This window comes from Pteronotus mesoamericanus, unplaced genomic scaffold (genome assembly GCF_021234165.1).
Source record: "Pteronotus mesoamericanus isolate MK-2021 breed Mesoamerican mustached bat unplaced genomic scaffold, CSHL_Meso_final contig_702, whole genome shotgun sequence".
Taxonomy (NCBI): Eukaryota; Metazoa; Chordata; class Mammalia; order Chiroptera; family Mormoopidae; genus Pteronotus; species Pteronotus mesoamericanus.
In genome coordinates, this window is record NW_026555239.1 from 2789568 (window position 1) to 2809829 (window position 20262).

General features: G+C 44.5%; 1 protein-coding gene across 1 annotated transcript in view; it reads left to right on the top strand.

Annotated features, from left to right (window-relative positions):
- MEI1 (meiotic double-stranded break formation protein 1) overlaps nt 1-20262 on the top strand; it is a 64809-nt gene that overhangs the window by 36321 nt on the left and 8226 nt on the right. Inside the window, exons 20-26 of the mRNA XM_054582549.1 lie at nt 2698-2973; nt 12521-12686; nt 13727-13831; nt 15645-15755; nt 16057-16217; nt 18386-18467; nt 18651-18826. Coding sequence (XP_054438524.1) covers nt 2698-2973; nt 12521-12686; nt 13727-13831; nt 15645-15755; nt 16057-16217; nt 18386-18467; nt 18651-18826 — 1077 coding nt within the window. The remainder of the gene's footprint in view (nt 1-2697; nt 2974-12520; nt 12687-13726; nt 13832-15644; nt 15756-16056; nt 16218-18385; nt 18468-18650; nt 18827-20262) is intronic.

A 20262-nucleotide genomic window follows, 5' to 3' on the forward strand; every position in this document is an offset into this window, starting at 1 on the left:
GCCATTGGTGACCATTGCCTTTATTCATTGCTTCATTGGGGACTGCAAAATAATAATATCCTAATTCTGTCACTCTCTCTTTGTTTATTAACTGGAATACTTATGTAAAAATAAACTTCCTTCATCAACTGTTTGGTTACTATGAAAGGTAAATTGTATAGAAAGAATAGGTGGAATGTTTGATTTTTTTTTCCCTTTACCAGTTTTTTAAAAAATGAATTGGTTGCCTAGCATTCTCCAAAGGTGACCAAGGAGATTTTTTTAGTATTGTCATGAACTCATGGATTTAAAAATATTTGACGTATTTCAATCCACTGTAGTTATTATTACCTCTTTGAGCCTCAAGTTGTTCTGTCTTTGACCAGTGGGAACCTATTCGTGATGGTTCCTAAGTTCTTTCAACACAAACTTAGTAGTCTTTAGGAGAGTTTGGGCTTTCTAGTATGACAAGATACTTCTGGGGTGTGTGTGTGTGTGTGTGTGGACCCTCAATAGCTATAGTGTGGGTGCCTCTGGGGAATGGACATTTCAGAATGTCAAGCCCTACTTATTCCTGGAAGCTCTTTCTTTTTAGTAACTTCTCTCCAGTTTGATCAGCATTTCCTAAGCCTTGGACACTATTCAAATAAATAAATACATGATTTTTAATGTTTCTCAACATTTTAGCAACTCAGCCAATATGGATTGACCACTTGACATGTGCCAGGTGCCATGGGGGGCCCTGTCAGGGCTGAGGTGAATCAAATACATTCTCTACCCTCAGGGAACAATGGTTTGCCAGGAGAGACAAAAACATGTTCTGTAAGGCTGGCAGTAACAGCAATGGGTGCTTGCCTGAAGGCTGAAGAACTGGCCAACAGCTACGGAAGCACTTGGGAGATTATTGTATCAGGGGGCGCTTCCTGGAGGAGACTGAGGTGAAGGGCGAGTTTTTAGGCTGAGAGTAGAGCAAGATTCAAGATACGGAATTAGGAAGTTGCCAGTCTAAACATTCAAGGGAGTTTAGTGTGCCTTTGTTAAGACATGGGAGACCGTGGAGAGAAGCTGAAAAGGGGGACTTATATTTTTAATAACATGCTTAAAAAGGAAATTAAGAAAACAATTCTATTAACAATAGCATCAATAAATAATATACATAGGAAAAAATTTAACAAAAAAATGTAAGGACCTGTACTCTGAAAATTATAAAACATCATTGAAATAAATGAAAGAAGACCTAAATAAATAGAAAGACATTCTTCTATGTTCATGAATCAGAAGACTTAATAGCCAGTTATAAGGTAAGTAAGTTCTGGTGATGTAATATACAACACAATGACTACAGCTAACAATGCTGTTTTGTATATTTGAAAGCTGCTAAGAGAGTAGATCTTAAAAGTTCTCATCACAAGGAAAAAAAAATTTGTGACTGTGTGAGGTGGTACATATTAACTAAACTTACTCTGTTAATCATTTCACAATGTACACATTTATCAAATCTTTACATTGTATATCCATCAATTGATACAATGTTATATGTCAATTATATTTCAATAAAACTGGAAAAGAAAAGAGACTTAATAGTGTTTAGATGGCAGTATTCCCCAAACTGGTCTACAGATTCAACACAATCCCAATCAAAGTCCCAGTTGCCGTTTTTTGGGTTTTTTTTTTAGAAATGGATAAGCTGATCCTAAAATTCATATAGAAATTCAAGAGACAAAAATAGCTAAAACAATCTTGAGAAAGATCAAAATTAGAGAACTAGCACATTTTGATTTCAGAATTTACTGCAAAGATACAGTAATAAAGATAGTGTGGTTTTGGCATAAGGATAGACATTTAGATCAATGGAATAGAATTGGGAGTCCAGAAATAAACCCATATATTTATGGTCAATTGATTTTTGTAAGGATGCCCAGAGAATTCAATAGGGAAAGAACAGTCTTTTAAACAAAATGGTGCTGGAACAACTGTATATCCACATGCAAAAGAATGAAGTTGGACTGCTACCTCATACTATACACAAAAATTAACTCAAAAATGGATCAAAGACCTAAATGAAAGAACCAAAATAAGCTATAAAACACTTAGGATAACATATTAAGGAATTTGAACTTTTTAATATGTGCCATGGGAAGAGAGAGGATTTTGAAGGTTATTAAATGAGTCATCACACCTTTTGCCGTGTCTGTGCCAGACCCTATGCCAGATGTTCACAGATTAATCTGCCACAGTCCCTGCCCTCAAGCAGCTCAAGTCTAGTGTGAGAGGTATACACATAGGCTGATAATTACAAAACATGTGGTAAGTGTATTTATGGAGCTGGGTTTCTCAGCCTTGGTACTACTAACATTTTGGGTGGGATAATTCTTCCCTGTGGGAGGCTCTCCTGTGTTCTATAGGATATTTAGTGGTATCCCTGTTCTTGCCCACTAGATGTCAGTAGCACTCCCCTAAACAAGACCATCAAAAATGTCTATAATTGTTCCCCAATGTCTCCTGGGGAGCAAAATCACCCCCAGTTGAGAATCACTGTCATAATGTAAACACAGTGGGGTTTTCTCCTCCCAAGAGGGCTTTGGGATGAGCCAGTGAAGATGTCCTGGAGTACTGAGATGCCAGTACTTTTTTCTCAGTCATGTCCTGGCTATGTTTGTTGGAGTCTCTTGGGTCTGCTGCAAGGTGTATTTAGCTCCTTTCTTTTTTTGCCTCCAGGCTGTGGTCAGTGCCATCAGAAAATTTCTAGAGGACATCCCGGACCTGCACCTCATCTACACCCACCACCCCCTCCTGCTCAGATTCTTCCTGTTTTATCCAGAGCTGATGAGTAGGTTTGGACATCGTGTCCTGGAACTTTGGTTCTCTTGGGAAGAGAGCAGCTTTGAGGAACTGGATGATATCCCCTCTGCTGGACAGCCCACCCTTCCTGCCAGCTTAGCAGCCCTGTTCCACATACTCAGAAGCAGCCCCAGCATCCTGCTTATTTTGCTAGTAGGTGACCGCTTGCTCATTTCTGCATTCAGAGATAGTGGGCCCTCTCTTTCTGGGAGCTGGATTACTGAGTTCTGGAGGCACCAACAACTGCTTCTGCCCACCTCTGGACTTAATACTGTTCCCATGTGGTAGGAAGACCTTTTGACTGTCAGGTGCCTGGTTTCTGTTAATCTGTACCCTGTTCTAAGTCTGATGGAAGTCTGCTCACTGAGAGATAATGTGCCCCTTTGCTCCCCAGGGGATAAAACTATGAAGTGCTCATCTCAGTCACCATTCCCTCTCACCTCCCTGTCTTCTCTAAAGCAGATTTTGCTAAGAATGGTTTAATATCAAAGGAGACCCCTGGGACATGTAGATGGAGATGGAGATGTCTGATTGCAGAGGGACTATGCCTTTTTTCTGCCATGACTAACATGATAATAGTACATGTGCAACACACTCCCTTGGGCCTTTCTTTTTCTAAATTGATTTTAGAGAGAAGGGAGAAGGGGGGAGAGAGAAAGAAATATCAGTTTGTTGTTCCACTTATATGTGCATTCACCTGTTGTTTCTTTTATGTGTCCTGACTGGCAATCGAACCTGTAACCTTGGCATATCGGGATAATGATCTAACCAACTGAGCTACCCGGCCAAGGCCAACTCAGCCTTTTTTCCCCCTCATTCAAGAAGGCACGCTGAAAACAAATTAGTGCGAGTGATATTATTATAGAGGTAACTTGTAATTTACATATTTTTAAAAAGTATTTGTTCATTTTATACTTTGTATTTAGTGAGAAATTACTAGTGACAGCTCCTAAATTGATTGCAGCACATCAGCATGGAAGACACTAGGTTTAGAACCACTGCCTTCAATGCCAGTTCACCTGCTTGACGCCTCCTTAGTCCAGGAAGAATGGCACAGCCCAACAGAGATAATGGGTCCTTTGATGTTCAACAAATATGATTCCCTGACTTTATTGGAGGGATGTGGTGGAAATAACACATGTTATATATATCACATTCTTAGGTACCAATATGCGTTCACATTTACATGCACACCCTTCCCACTAAGACTTAAATCTTCACCTCCCATCCTTGAGATCTGTCACCCTGTGAAGACACACATGTGTTGGCTTGATAGGGACCACATTCATGCTTTGACGTCCTTGGAGGGAGAAAAACAGAGAAGAAGGAATGGGTTAAAAATAAAGCATTACTGCATAGGGGATTAACGCAAGATAGGACACCAGGGAGAGTAGCAATGAACAGAGCTAAGATACTGGATTTTTATTGTCAAATGAAGTGTTCCTCACACATAGTAGGTTCTTTATTTGCTGATTCATTGAATTAGAGGTCCAGACTGATCTAAGTCTCTCTCAAGAAAAGGTGGGGACGGATTCAAATTTTCTGAGAGATATACTAATGATGATGTCTCATTTTTTTCTTTTTAAAAGGATGAAGAAATAAGTTGAGAAAGATTTACCCAAGGTCACAAGAGTTAAGATTACAACCCAGATTTTTACTGTTTAATGTTCTTTTCAGTAAACTGAGTTAACTCTCAGAACAAGAGAGAAACCAACCCTGATCCACCGTTCCATTTAATGGGAGCTGTTTTGTTTGAGCACTGGAGATTGTTAACCTAAAAAATAAAAGGCCAAAGTCAAAGTCAAAGGCAATAAGAATTTATTGAGATCCAATCAGGAAACAAGTAGTGTTCCAGTTAGGTAGTGAAGGCAAAGGGTGTTTATGAGAACAGGAAGGGGGAAAATTACTTGAATTGAAGGAAGGAATTTTTATGGGTGTTAATAAGCTAAGGAGAGAATATCTGTAGGTACAGGTAAACTAACATAGATGGTTATACTAGTCATACAGTCTGCTTTTCTGTTTGCAGACTTGTTTGGAATACAGTGCTGCCTTAGGCCCTGTCCAAAGGTTGTTTTGCCCAGTTTTAACTTTCCAAAGCTTTGAGGAGTAAGATGCACAAGGCAATTCCTCTGGGACAGCAGCTCCAACTCCATTTTAAGTAGCTTCGTTATATTATTTCCCCATATAAAATTTCAACTATACTAACAGTGTGGCAGTAAAGGTCAGGCCGAGTGTTTGGGTGGCAGGGAGATCATAAAGGTGTCATATATGCTGTTCCTTAAAGGATTTGACAAGTGAAAGGGTTTCCAGAGCAATACAGCAACATGAAAATATTTATTGTAATTCAGGGACAATGAGTAGTTTGGGGTGGTTCTTGAACTTGTTGGGTATGTCACAGAAGATGAGGTTGGAGAAAGACAGGAGGAAGCAGGTTTTAATTTATTTTTTCTATTTTTTAAGCTTTTTGTTTTTTCTTTTAAATGATTTTTTATTAATTATGCTATTATAGTTGTCCTAATTTTTCCCCCTTTGCCCCCCACACCCAGCACCCCCGCATTCCCTCAGGCAATCCATACCCCTTTGTTCTTATCCATGTCCGTGGGTCATGCATGTAATTCTTTGGCTACTCCATTTCCTATACAGTACTTTACATCCCCATGACTATTCTGTGAAAACCAGTTTGTACTTCTTAATACACTTACCTCTTCACCCATTCCCCCACACCCCCCTTCCATCTGGCAACCATCAAAACACTCTCTGTATCCATGATTCTGTCTCTGTTCTTCTTGTTTGCTTAGTTGTTTTTTAGATTCAATTGTTAATAGGTATATGTTTATTGTCATTTTAAGTTCATAATTTTGATCTTTTTCTTAAAGAAGTTCCTTTAACATTTCATATAATAATGGTTTGGTGATGATGAACTCCTTTAGCTTTCTCTTGTCTGGGAAGCTCTTTATCTGCCCTTCAATTCTAAATGATAGCTTTGCTGGGTGGAGCAACCTTAGCTGTAGGTCTCTGCTTTCATGACTTTGAGTATATCTTGCCAGTCCTTTCTAGCCTGCAAAGTTTCTTTTGAGAAATCAGCTGAAGTCTTATGGGAACCCCCCTGCAGGTAATTAACTGCTTTTCTCTGGCTGCTTTTAAGATTCTCTCTTTATCTTTAACTTTTGGCATTTTAATTATGATGTGTCTTGAGGTGGGCCTCTTTGTATCCATCTTGTTTGGGACTCTCTGTGCTTCCTGGACTTACATGTCTATTTCCTTCACCAAGTTTTCTTTCATTATTTTTTCAAATAGATTTCCAATTTCTTGCTCTTTTTCTTCTCCTCTTGGTACCCCTATGATGCTAATATTGGACCTCTTGAAGTTGTCCCAGAGGCTGCTTATACTTTCCTCATTTTTTAATTCTTTTTTTTCTTGTTATTCTGATTGGTTGTTTTTGTTTCCTTACATTTCATATCATAGCTCTTATCATTAGCTTCATCCATTCTACTGTTGATTCCCTATAAATTGTTCTTTATTTCCATTAGTATATCCCTTATTTTTGCCTGGGTCTTTTTATGTCATTGAGGTACTTACTAAGTTCCTTGAGCCTCCTTATAACCAGTGTTTTGAATTGTGCATCTGATAAATCGTTCATCTCTATTTTGTTTAGTTCTTTTTCTGGAGTTTTGATCTGTTCTTTTATTTGGGCCATGTTTCTTTGTCTACTCATTTTGACATCAAACCTCTGTTTGTTTCTATGTATTAGGTAGACCTGTTATGACTCCCTATCTTGGTAGTGTGGCCCTAATGTAGTAGGTGTCCTGTAGGGTCCAGTGGCATAGCCTCCCCTATCACCTAAGCTGGGTACTTGAAGTGCATCCTCTGTATTGGTTAAGTACTCCCTCCTCTTATAGTTGAGCCTTGTTTGCTGTTGGCAGGTCAATGGGAGGGATTTACCTAGGCCAGTCAGTTGTAAGGACTGGCTGTGACCACTGACCACCAACCTCTGCCCTTCATGGAGGATCAGCTGTGCAGGGGCAGGGTGGTGGTGCTCCAACGTGGTCTGTAGCTGTCCACTAGGTACCTAGGCTGTGGGATTTCCCAGGTGGTGCAGGCCAGGACCAGCTACCACCTGTGCTCTTCCTGGGGCCAGTCTGTATGAGCTACAAAGCAATCTGCAGATGGCTGCTACTTGTACTGGGCTTGCATGTTCCCAAGCAAAGCCAAACTGTGATCCAAAACTGGCTGCTCCTAGTGCTGGACCTGGGGCCACTTAGACAGGGGTATGGGAGCTGGGGGCTTGCTAAGGCTGGTTATTCCTTGTTTGAGAGGATTTAAGAAGATGTCTAGTCTGAGCTGAGACCAGCCATTCATATGGAAAAGTCAATGTTAACAGCTTGGGTGGGATGTAAGTTGGGTGGGGCAGAGCCTCAGGGATTCCCCAGGGTAGAGCAAACTGTGTGAGCCAGGTTGATGGAGTCCCACTTCTGGCTCTGAGGTTCTGTTGCAGGGGAAGGCTCAGAAAAGGAACAATGACCTCTCCCCACCTTTCTCTCTTAGAGAAAGCTGTCCCCCAGCTCTTGCCCTGATGCCAGACACTTCAGTTCCTCCCCATATGCCACTGGTGCCTTTCAAGCTGCTACCTCAGTGCTGGAGCTCAGAGGGAGTAAGTTTGAGTAAGTCTATGTGTGGACCCTTTAAGAGGCATTCCTTGGAAATTCATTAGTTCCTTTCAACAACTCAAACCCTGAGGAGCAGGTTTTTAGAGCCCTTGAATTCAGTCACTCACTTTTCATTTATCATACATCTGTTTGCTATTTACTAGGTAGTAGGCATTGGGATACAAAGATAATTCAGTTATGGTTGGTCAGTTCTTGCCGTTGAGGAAATCAAGGTGCTTTTTTCATCTCTGTAACCCTAAAGAGACTTATAAAGCATCAATAAAGGAAGGGAGTGGTGAGGCTAGAAAAAAATCTCAGGTTATGACACGGGACTGTGGGAGTGGTTGGAGAGTCTAAGCCCCTCTAGGCTTACTCCCAGATGCTCTGGATTCTTCCACCTGGACCCACACTCTCACTGGTCCCTGTCCTCTCAACCTTTCCCATTCCTATATCTTTCCCTTTACTGCCAAACTCCTAGAACTAGTTTTCTCCTCTCAAAATCATCATCTCTTGTTTCCACCCATTTGCTTCTACTTCCATCACTACTTGAAATCACTCTCACTAGGATCAGCAGTCATGTTCTCGTGGCTACAAAAACGGTGGACGTTTTGGTTCTCATCTTACATAGTCTCTTAGTATTTGGTGGTTGTCCACTTCCTTTTTATTGCTTCACTCTTGGTTTCAGTAATTTCAACTCTCAATTTTTTCTCCTACCTCTCTTGGTGCTCCTTGCTAGTCTCTTTTATAGTTTTCTCTCTGGCTAGCACTTGAAGATTTATGTTCCTTAAGGTTTTGTCCTAGGCTCTCTTTTTCACTCCAGGCATTCTTTCTGGGTTGTCTCATTTATTCTCACAGCTTCATTTACCTCCTGTTATATACAATGACTCATATCTCTGCCTATCCCTGATATTTCTTTTGGGTTCCAGACCCATACAGCTAACCATTTATTTAACATTTCTGTTTAAAATGGAGTTCATTATCTTTCTCTTCCAAGTTCTCCTTCTCAGTCTGGATCTGCGTAGGGTGGAAGTCCCTCCCTAACTGAAGGCTATCCTAGGCTACTATCTTCAAAGGACATAAGTATTGGAAAGAAACAAGCCAAAGAGAAAATGAACCTCAGGAAATATTTACTTATTAAAAAAATTTTTATTATGAGGTTTCCTGGTTGAAGGTTGAGACTTCTGTCTTCCAACATTGCTCAAAACAATTCAAATCCAATGAATAGTAGATGAAAATGCACCAGATTCACAGAAGGTGAATTGAAAACCTTCATCAAAACATTCAACCAAATACCTTACCTGGATTACACTACCAAGCAAAAGCTTGAGAAATGGACATTGAAGAGTCTAGACTCCAGACTTGGTCTCAGAATCGAAGAGTTAGGCACCGAGTCCAGAAAAAATCAGAACCTGAGGAGGACTTAGAAGGAAGACAAGACAAAGATCACCCTGTGGAGAAGAGTCAACATCGAGGAGATAGATGGCATCGAACAAGCTATACTTCCTCCCAGCTACACACCCTCATCTGGGCATTTGTAAACAACCCTCATCCTGGGGTTGATTCCAGAGAGAAACTCACTAAGGAAATTGGGGTTCCAGAGAAAAGAATCTAAATTTGGTATCAAAATTTAAGATCTAGGTTCTGTGTCTGGAGAAATAAAGAACTCAATGATGAGCCTTTAGAACAGAAACAAGACCAGGAATTTGCCAGAGTCCCTGAAGACTCTTCTGCCGAAGTCCTCCCACTGCCCAGTTCCAGCCCCAGAAACCCATGAGAATGTACAGAAACTACACACAATGGCACCTATCTCACTCACAACTGTCTTCTGTCTCTAAAGCCAGAACAGGGTGGACCAAGAGACAAATCAGTGCATTTGATGTTATCAGGTGGGGCTCCAAATCTCTCTCATTATTCCTAGGAACATGCCCTTCTAAATATACCTTCAGCTTCTCTGGAGGCTGAGCCTTCTGGAGATGGTAATGGGGACTTCTGAAGGCAGACAGATATAAGACACTATACAGCCCTATTGGTGGAGCCTGGCCCCACACTTTGGCAGATGTCAAGGAACATGATAATAAACTTATTAATATCTATTTTTAAAAACTTAAACCAATAAAAATATTATTATGTAACATGACACAGGAGTTAGGATGGCTGGTGATGTGGGTTGTGAAAGACTTCCCAAAGAGAGGAGAAGGCAGAGAGCAAAGTTTTATTCACTTTCCAAGAGAAAAAAGGAGCTGATGTGAAGAGATATACCAGCAGCAAAAAGTTGGGGCTGTGACTGTTTATTGGGTGATAAAGGAGAAGGGGATTGAGCTGGGTGATCATGTCAATTAGCTGTAAATTAGGAGGTTTCTGGCTGACGGTGCAGGTTTCAGTTTGTTCTGCTGTTATCTTTGGGTTGAGGGACCGGGCTCTCCTGTCTGTCATGTCTTATTTGTAAAAGTTTTAAAACACCTGTGCAAAGGATGTTTTCAGTAATTTCTCCAGTCCCGAGAATAGAGGCTCAGAGAAACAAGAGTTAATTACGTGGGACAGACTCAAGGAAGTGATAGCTATCTCTAGTAAAGAGGGCCTGAAAGGGACTTCTTTTGTCCTTTCAACAAGTATAGAAAATCACACCAAACACATGCACAGCTTACTTATTATGTGGGAATACTCCATAATTACCAAGTGTGAACAGAGGTAGAACTTAAAGTCATTCCAGAAGTCCATCACATGCTCCCCTCAATGATGACCCATGTCTGTCCCCCTAGGAAAACCACTAGCCTGACTTTTATAGTAGTATCCTTCTTACATTTATTTAAAGTTTTGTCAGTTAAGTGTCTACCCCTCAACACTATAGTTTAGTCTTCCTTTTTGTGTGTGTGGGTATGTGTTTTAAGTCTCCTTTAATCCATAGACTTCCCTTCCATTTCTTTTTTTGGTCCCCCTTGCAATTTATTTGGCCAAGCAGCCAGATGGTGGTTCTGTTGAGTTTCCCAGGCAGGGTTTGCTGTTGCATCTGAATTTGTCAGGAAAACAAGTTCTTAGAGATTTTGGCAAGCTGGAGCAGGTACCCCAACATTTGTTGTGGTCACCCAGTCCTTGTCCTTGAATGTACATCATCCTCATTACCCCTCCTTCTTGGGGGAGGGCAGGGCATAGAGGAGCCTTGAACTTTGATAAGTAGAGGTCAACAAGAAGGAGGTGCACTTAGGGCTGGATGTTGTGTAGCATTCCAGGAAGATGAAGGCTTCTCTGAGCTTCAGTTTTCTCACATGTAAAATGGAGATAAAAGAAGAATAAATGAAAGAATACATAAGGCCCTGGCTGGTGTGGCTCAATTGGTTGGGCATCATTCTGCAAACTGAAAGGTCACTGGTCAATTCCTGATCTGGACATGTGCCTGGGTTGCAGGTTCAGTCCTGACTGGGTTTAGTCCCCAGTTGGGGCACATGCGGGAGGCAACCGATTAATGATCCTCTTTCTCTCTCCCCACTTTCCCGTTTCTCTAGAGTCAATTAAGAAAAAAAATACATAGGCCCTGGCTGGAGTGGCTCAGTAGATTGAGTGCTGGCCTGTGAACCAAAGGGTCACCAATTCGATTCCCTGTCAGGGCACAGACCTGGGCTGGGGCCAGGTTCCCAGTTGGGGGAGTGTGAGAGGCAACTGGTTGGTGTGTCTTTCACACATCAGTGTTTCTCTCCCTCTCTCTCTTCCTAGCCTTCTCTAAAGTGTGTGTGTATGTGTGTATATATATATACTTATATTGTTGGTACGCTGTACACAATAGGCTATCATTCACTGATCATTGACTGAACCACAGAGAATGTTAATCTCAGAGAAGCTTATTGAATTGCTCAAGGTCATATAGCTAATAAGGGTCATGATGATAATTGGAGCCCAAAGTTCATGAGTTTTGCATTAAATCAGGTTCTAGAAACATCAGTGGTTAAAAAAAATAGTGAGAAACAACTTTGTTGTCTGTTCATATATGTAATTCCTACTATTTCTACCCAGCTTCTAGCCACAGGAGGGGAAAAGAGTTTAAAAATATACATTGGTACCAATTTCTGTTTTTGATAGGAGTAATTAACAACTAAAAACAGCTGTTAATTGCCGCTCTTATCAATGGGTGGTCTTCCATGTAGGTTGTTTAGATGTGAAAAAACAATGATGTCACAGAAGCTGTGTTTGTTTCCTGCTTGGCCATGTCACCGTTGTTGGTCTGGTCCCAGAGAGTTCTGGACAGCTCTGGGCAAGAGTGGACTATGTTCTGCCTGGAGCCTTTCCAGTGACCCATGTGGTTGGGTGCACTCCTTCTCCTGGGATTCACTATGGCCACCAAAGGCTGAGTAGCCCCTTTCTTTGGGCCTTTAAAATTTACTAACTCAGGTTTCTGAGGAACCAGCTCTGGCAATCAGGCAGATGCTTGCAGTTGAAGGAGAAGGACCTGGGAACTGGCTTAGCCTTGGGCCATGTGTCCTTGGGCAAATCACACCCCCTCTGGGCTTCAGCTTCATACTCTATGGAGTAAATGGGTTGATGGAAATTAACTGAGATTCCCTCAAGCCCTCCCATTTTGTGATTCTCTCCTTCCAGAAATGTTTTCTCAGTCCTACAAGGTCACAAAGATGAAGCCAATCTTGTCTCTGTCCTTCATTAATTCAGTTACAATGCCACTGTTTTCTTGATAGCAAACTATAATACTTAGTTTGTCCCACCTTTAGTTAGGAATTTTTATGTTCAGACCACCCTATGTGGTTACTTTCAATCTCTGAGTTTGTAGTGTGCCTGCTATGCTGGCCTTCCCTGAGCTTGTCAGATCAGGGTTAGTATGTGGCTGCTTTTCTGTCCACATCATGTAATCTCTTTAAGCCTCCATTTCCACCTGCTTAGAATAGAGCTATAGCATGTCAGGATAATTGGTGGGGAGTAAGTGAATGCTTCTTTCCCCAGGCTCTGTGGTACCATCAGCCTGGGCCCTTTCCCAGCTCCTCTCAGTCTACTGTCTACCTGTCGCTGACCATGTTACCCTTTGAGTTCTGACTTTCTTCTTTCCTGCTCAGGATCTCATCTATTCCAGCCCTGTGGACATAGCCCACAAGGTACTGATTGTCCTGAGGACGTTTTTGAGGAGGAATGAGGATGTACAAGTGGGTGGTCTCATCCGAGGCCACTTCCTGCTGATCCTACAGCATCTGCTGGTGGAACATGGGACTTCCCCATTGGAAGGTCAGTCTGCAGCTGCTAGAGGCTCATTTTGACCTGCAAGTCAGTAGGATAGGGGTGTCTGTGCCCTGATAAGTCAGCCAGTGTGGCATCAAGCTAAATTTTACCTCCTTCCTTTCATTGGAGAGTGAATGCTCAACATATTTGGTTTGGGGTGTGCATTAGCATGGGTGGGTGTGTTTGATGTATGTGTGCATGTCCCCACCCTACACATCATGTGCTCAGAGCTGTCACAGGAATGGCAGCCTCCAGTTGGGAATAAGAAAGCTGGAAATGTGGGGGAGGCCTGGGGAGGCGGCAACAGTCAGCAGGAGCCTGGGAGGAGGTGGGTGATGTACTGGAAGCTTCCAGTGAGATCCAGAAAGATAGTTTCCAAATCTGGGGTAGGACTCCCTGGAGTCAAGGAAACTTGATGTTTGGTACAGCATGGAGACACTGAAAAGTTGGGATTGTTTTGTCATATCCTATTTTTAGAAAGTTGAATTTTTAAGTTAAATTTCCAAGCAATTTAGTGTTTGGAAATTGGAGGAGAACTGTGGCAATTGGTTCAGTTCTGACAGGGGGTGGAGTTTGGAAATAGATTTAAGGATGTCTGGAGGAGCTGAGTCCTTTCTTTGCAGGAAGGATAAACCACAGTCCAACTGACAACAGTGTTTAAGAGCCATGAGATTTTGTGGGAACCCATAGTTGAAGAGTGCAGAAATAGAATTCAGATTTGCGTTCAAGTCCTGGCCCTGCCACTTATTAGCTGTGGACCTTGAAGAAGTCACTCAGCCTCTGTAGGCCTCAGCTTTCTTTACTGCAAAATAGGAATAACAGCTGCTGTTTCACATGGTTTTAAGTGGATTAAGTGAAATATTGAATTCCTGTTACCCAACCCAGAGTTGGCAATTAGTATTTCCCTTGTCTCTGTGCCCAATGAAGAAGGAAGGCAAGAAGTTGGGGTAAATCCCAACAAACCATTTATAGCTGGATGGGTATCTGTCTGACCTTGAGGGGATCTGAGCATCAGGCCCCTGACCAGCCCTTCTGGTTCTTCACAGCCTCAGGGAACCTGCCGCTGCTGCTGAGTCTCCTCTCTCTAATGCAACTAAGGAACGAGTCAGAACAAGAACTGGACAGCATGGCCATGAAGCTCCTTCACCAAGGTGCCAGCTGCTTAGGACAGTGCTCGAGGGCCCAGTGCTGGGCAGGCTGGGGGTGCTCCTTTCTTCCCTCCTCCCATCCCTTTGGAAGAAGCTAGTGAATGCTCCTGTGGGTTTCTTGCTCAGGGACCTTTCAGACCTTTCTCTGCTGTTCTCTAGGAGTGTTTGGGAGACACTTCCCAAAATAGGTGTATATACAAAATTATGTGACGTGCACAAGCACTGGAGTTGAGAAGGCCTGGGTTCATTCTTAGGTTAATCACTAGCTGTATAACCTTGGACAATCACCTAGTCTGTGAACCTTAGGTTCCTCATAGGGAAAATAATACTACTTCCAGATTTAGGGTTGAGATAAGGAATAGCTGTAGATATAGAATGCACACAGTTTGGCACACAGTAGGCCTGCAAGAGATACTGTCCATGTAGATCATTTTTCTGGCACAAGTTCAGTTCTTCACCTCACCCCCAGAGCTGACTCAGGATCTGATGCCCCAGTTCACAGTCCTCTAGGCCTCTTTTCTACCCACACCTTAAACCTTGTCAGGACTTTTGATTGCTCATTAATTCAGTTGCCACTTCATAGGCAGTACCCTCAGGAAGATTTGTTGAAGAAAGATTGAAATTAACAGGAAACATGGTGTGTCTTCAGTTCCTGTGAACTGTCAGGTCCTCTGGCCACAGGTGAGGATGGTTCTTATTCTGCCTGGAGTTCAGACCTTCTTCTGAGAAGATCAGTGTCAGGCTCAAAAAGGACCTTAGGCCCAGCTTGGTGCTGGTCATTGTTGGCCTGTCTGTCAGGTCAAGAATGACGCTCAGCTGGGAGTGAGGTCTGTGTGTGACAAAATTAACCATCAAAGGGCCTCTGACAGGGAGGAAAAATGGGCTGAAACACATGAGTTAAATGTAATACACATTTACATATCACCACTGAGTACTTTTATTGGAGAGTTTTGGTGGTAGAGGACTATAGTTCAGGGGTGAGCGTATGTGGGATTTTTTGGGGAAGGGAGGTGGGTCTGATTGTCTGGTTGAACACAGACCAATTAGAAGTCCAGTGTGACGTGGTTGACAAAAAAGCGAATGGAAACTTAGGTAGGTTTTATATTGGAGTCATGGGAGCAAGGGAGGAAGGGAGCAAGGAGTGGCAATTCCCAGGAGGAAAGGGATGTGTCCTATATACTTTATGGTGTACTAACTGCTCCAAGGAAGGCTGGGGGGGGGGTGCACCGAGAGGCATCTCATCTTGCCTTAAGAGGTTAAGGAAGGCAAAGTGGGGGAGGTGAACTTTGAGCTGAATCTTGGTTGCTGAATAGGAATTAAAGGAGTTAGCCAGGTCAGGGGTGATGTGAGAGAGAGAATATGGCAAGTTCAGGAAACTGCACGTGGATGGTTGCAGAGCTCTCCTGGGAAGGCGGTTAGTGCCCTATTGCTAGGAGAATTTGGAGACTGGATCTTCTTCCTGTTAAGGGTAGCAGGTTGGCCTAGCTGCACAGCCTCCAGCCTAGAGCCTGTGCTAGCATGAGTACTGTTAGGGAATACCTCTTGACCACCCAAACTTGTGCAGTCTGCTCTAATGTGCAGCTGTGGGCTGCTTGCCAGAAGTTTATTCAGATGGAGAGTGTGAAAATGACTTCAGGTTTGTCACTGTGTTTCTTTCACTGGCTGTAATAGTGGGGACACTTGGTTTGTGCTTGGTCTCCAAGACTGAGGTCGGAAATCAGTTGAGGGCCAGTATCTGTGAGAAGCGGGAGTGCTGGTGTGCACTGGAGCATGGAGTGCTGCGCGACGTGTGCCTGCGGACTCTCGTCTTCTGCAGTGAGCAAGCTGTGTGGGAAGTGCAGCCCCACCGACACGGACATTCTGCAGCCCTCCTTCAACTTCCTGTATTGGAGTCTTCACCAGACCACACTGTGCAGTCAGAAAAGAGGTGCTGGGGCCAAGGCTGTGGCAGTGAAGAGGGGGGTGCTGGGCAGTGTCTGCGGCCCTTGCTTGCCCTCAGTGTTTTCATCTTAAAAAAATAAGGGGGTTGTGGCTGGACCAGATGGTGACAAGGGCCTTTCTGGGTCTGATAATGTGTGGTTCTGGAATGAAACCGGGACCCTTAGAACCTCTAGCTGATCCTTGGGTTCATTCACTGTGTATGTGAAGCCCCTGTTGGGTGCTAACTAACTGTCTTTTTGGGATCCTGTATAACTCGTGTGGTCCCTGCCTTGCCGGACCCTCTGCAGCGGCTGCTGTGCTCCTAAGCAGCACAGCCCTGATGGAGCTGCTAGAGAAGATGCTGGCGCTCACCTGGGCTGAGGAAGGCTCTCCCAGGACCGCACTCCTCTGCTCTGCCTGGCTGCTCACTGCCTCCTTCTCTGCCCAGCAGCACAATGGCAGTCTCCAGGTTAGTCTCTGACTCCTGTGGCTTTGGGGCACAGGGTGGCATAAAGATCCTGAGTTCTGGTCCCAGCTCTGTGGCTTATTAACTTTGTAATGTCAGCAAGATATTTAACTGAGGAACATTGGCAAGATATTTAGCTTTCTGAGCTTCAGTTTTCTTGCCTACAAAATGTGGGGGAAAACATCCAGAGTTGTTGTCAGGTTGGTTTATATTAATCCAGTTAGTGTACATGGGTCACCTACATGCCAAGCTGTGTTCTAGACACAGAGGAATAATAAATGAGTATTGCATGTACCCCACACTTGAGGAACTTGTATTTGTAAGCAAAGATAGTGGGGAAGGGTATTCCAGGGAAAGAGAACCATACGAGCAAATGCATGAAGCTGCATAAATTCAACACATGGTGTACATATTTGGAGAGTGGTGAGGTACTCTGTAGCTGGAATGTAGGGAGTGGATGTCAGACTAGACTGGATGGCAGAAGCCTGCCTTTGACCTTGAAGTGCTGGGTGGCAAGCTGCCATTGTGATTGTTCAAGAAGGTGATGCAGGGAACAGGGGAGCAGTGGACATACCCACAAAGCCCCTCCTTTCCGCTCAGCCCCTTCCCCATTGGCCTTGTCATCACTGGCTTGCATGAACCCCTTTGGTGGGCTGCTTTACATTCAGTCTCCTCCCCAAGGCTGGCTGCTCCTTGTGGGCAGAAACCATTTCCTAGTCTTTGAAGTATCCTTATACTGTGCCTAGCCCTGTGCCAATCTAGTTCTAGGTATACACTCCTTTATGTAGAAGTGAAGTCACGTGTAAAATGTGGCCTCTGGGTGGCAGCTGGCTGTGGCAGATCTATGCTGTGGCAGAACTGCAGGCGTGCAGGAACCTTTCCTGCTTTTCTGTGTGAAGCTGTTGGACCTGCGATATCCCTGCAGTCACTGCCTGGGTGGAAGCCTGCACTGTGTCCTGAGCTCTGCCCTGGCCCTCAGCGCACGCCTAGCCAACTACATAACTACCTTCACTCTGAGTCCTCCCCACTGCCCTAGAGCTTTGGCCTGTCGCTCATCCTCACTACTAATGTGGCGATTCATAATCTCGTGGCGCCCAGCCTCTCCTCTCTGCCACATCTGTCCCCACGGCCACAGCCTGTCTACACATCCCCGCTGCCTACTCTCCTTCGGCTTTTCGTTCTGCACATGGCTGCTGAGATCCTTCTTACCTAGCCCCTTTGCAGCCTTATTTTCTGCCACTCCACCTCTGGCCCTGTCCTCGAACCAGGTGTTTTCAATTCTCCCAATCAGCTGTGCTCTTTCATATCTCCATACTTTTGATCATTTTTGATTGATGATTCTTAATAGACTTTATTTTTAGGACAGTTTTAGATTACAGAAAAATTTAGCATACAGCACAGAGAATTCCCATATAACCCCCAAACAGATTCCTCTGTTAACATCTTACATTAATATAGAATCTCTCTAACTTTACACAAGTCAGTTCTCCTGCCTAGAACCACCAGCCTACAGACATTTTTTAGAAACTGCTTTGTGCCAGAGTGTGACAGATCCTAGCAGAGGAGAAGCAGTTCCTGCCTTCAGGAGCTTGCGTTCTGGCTGAGGAATGCAGAGCAGACTCATGGTGTTGAACCTGCCACTCCCACTGACCCCGCAGTTAGGGAACTGCTTTGACGTTAAGGAGCACATTCATCAGTGCTGCTCCTCAGCTGTTCCTCAGAATAGCTCTGGATGGAGTGGAAGCAGGTGACATCATCCCCATTTCATAGCTGAAGGAAGGAAGTTCAGTGGCTTGCCCATTGCCACATAGCTGGCCAGTGACAGAGCCAGGATTTTGGTTCCAGGCTGCCTGACTCCAGATGTAGTTAGTTAGATGGTGGACTGGGGCAGAGACTGGACCATAGATGAGGCCAGGGAAGGCTCCCTGGAGGAGAAGGTCCTTGAAGATGGGGGAGATTTAAGAGAAGCAGGATTCTCCAGGTAAGTGTTTGATTTTCCTCCTCACATTCTGGAATCCAGGACTGGTGAGTCTCACAAGATTCTTTGTCGCCTCCTCTGCCCTTCTGGATGCAGCTGGGATGTGTGAGTGGGTAGATCTGATATTGGGGTGTTATTTTTTTCTGTCCAGGCTCCCAGAATATGGTTATCCCTTTACCCCCTGCCGTTCCAGGTTCACCAGACACTGACCGTGGAACTGGACCAAGTGTTGAAGGCCCTCAGCTTTCCAAAGAAAAAGGCTGCGTTGCTCTCAGGTATGGTCCCAGGGGCCTCTAGCAGTAACAGAAAAGCTTCTCCCTAGATTCTGATATGGATCACCCTTCCCAGAGCAGCCTATGTTTACCCCATTATTATCAACTTTGTTTTCCCCTTCTGACAGAGTTGGGGGCGTGGGGGAAGGAGGCAGGAACTGGGTGTAAGGGGTTTCTCGCTTTCAGCTGCTCTCCTACGCTTCCTGAGGACAGCCCTGCAACAAAGCTTTTCCTCTGCCCTGGTGACTCTGGTGCCCTCAGGGGCCCGGCCACCACCAACCCCTGAGGACACTGTCCTAGCTCCACTGGGAACATCACAAGTGCTGTCCTTGGTCATTGGACTGCAGAACCTCTTGGTGCAGGTAAGGCCCTTGCTGAGTGGGTCCCTGGTAGTGGAGCCTGCTTCTCCCAGGACAAGAGCAGGAAGGAGTGGCTGTCTCTCAGGGCCTGGAGAGGGGATTGACTGGGACTTCTAAAGTTACAGTGACAAAAATGAAACTCAGACTGGCTTATAACTGAGAAGTCGAGGGGTCAGTGCTGTCTTCAGGCACAGCTGGATCCCAGAGGCTCAGACAATGTCATCAGGACTGTCTCTGTCTCTTGGCTTTATTGTCATGGGATGGCAGAGTGACCAACAGTTGCCCCTGGCTTATATCCTTCCAGCAGAAAGAAGGTTTCTCCCTTTCCCAGCAGTCCCCAGGACTGGGTCTCATTAGCCTGGCTTGCCTTGTGTGCCAATCACTGTGGCTGGGGCATGGGATGCTCTGATTGCCCTGGCTTGGTCAGTGCCTTCTTCTGGAGGCTGGGGCTTATGGTCAGCCCTCCATAAGCTACGTGGACTAAACATGAGAGAGGGATGGTCTGCAAAATAAAACCGTTCCCAGAAGGAGGACTGAATCTGGGGCCAGCAAGAATAGATGTCTACCCAAGAGGGGCTTGTGTTGCACAGCTGAGAGGGTTCTTGGAGATCGTTGTTCAGCCAGCTAGTGCATGCTGTGAAGGGTGGTGGGGGCATGAGGCTAAGTCAGGTGCTTGCCCTTGAGTACTTAACAGTTGGAGGAAGGATGGCGCTTTGTAGACAGGGTGTAGCACAGTGTGTGGTCAGTGCTGGGCTAAAGCACTGCGCTGTGGGGACACAGGATGTAACTAATAGGCTGGTGCACGGAGAGTGTGGGGCTGGCTGTCAGAGAAGGCTTCCTTGGGGAGGTGCTTGAGCTGGGCTAGAAACGCCAAGTGATTTGTCCTAGGTCCCCAAAGGCAGGGACCATCACAGATGGGATTGATCTGTACAGCAGCACCATTTCAATCTCTGATACAGATTCATTCTCCGTCCCTGGCCTTGTGGCATTTTACTACTCTCAATTTTTGTCTTTCAAGGAGCTTATGGTATATTATTTTCAAATATGAGCTGATCACTATAGGGTAACTGAGGCCACAGACATTTACACTGCTTTAGTTAGACTTGGACTGTCTTTTCTTGTCCTTTGGGACTTGTTCAAGACAGATAGTCACAGATCCACACGGTCTGATCTGAGGGTAGGTACTCATGGGGAAGAAGAGAGAGGTAGGGGCAGCCAGCAAATGAATGAGAAAAGTTGCAGAGACTTCTTGGGGTGAGAGGGTGTCTTGATTAGAGTAGGTTCCACTCAGTGCCCAGAAAATGAATGCATATTATGTATGATATGGCTGTTGACTGCGGGAGATTATGTTTAAGGATTGATCCCCACTGGACCTATGCACAGGTTGGGGGAAGTTGGGAAATACAAGGAGCTAGAGGATGCTCCAGGAGTGGTCTCTA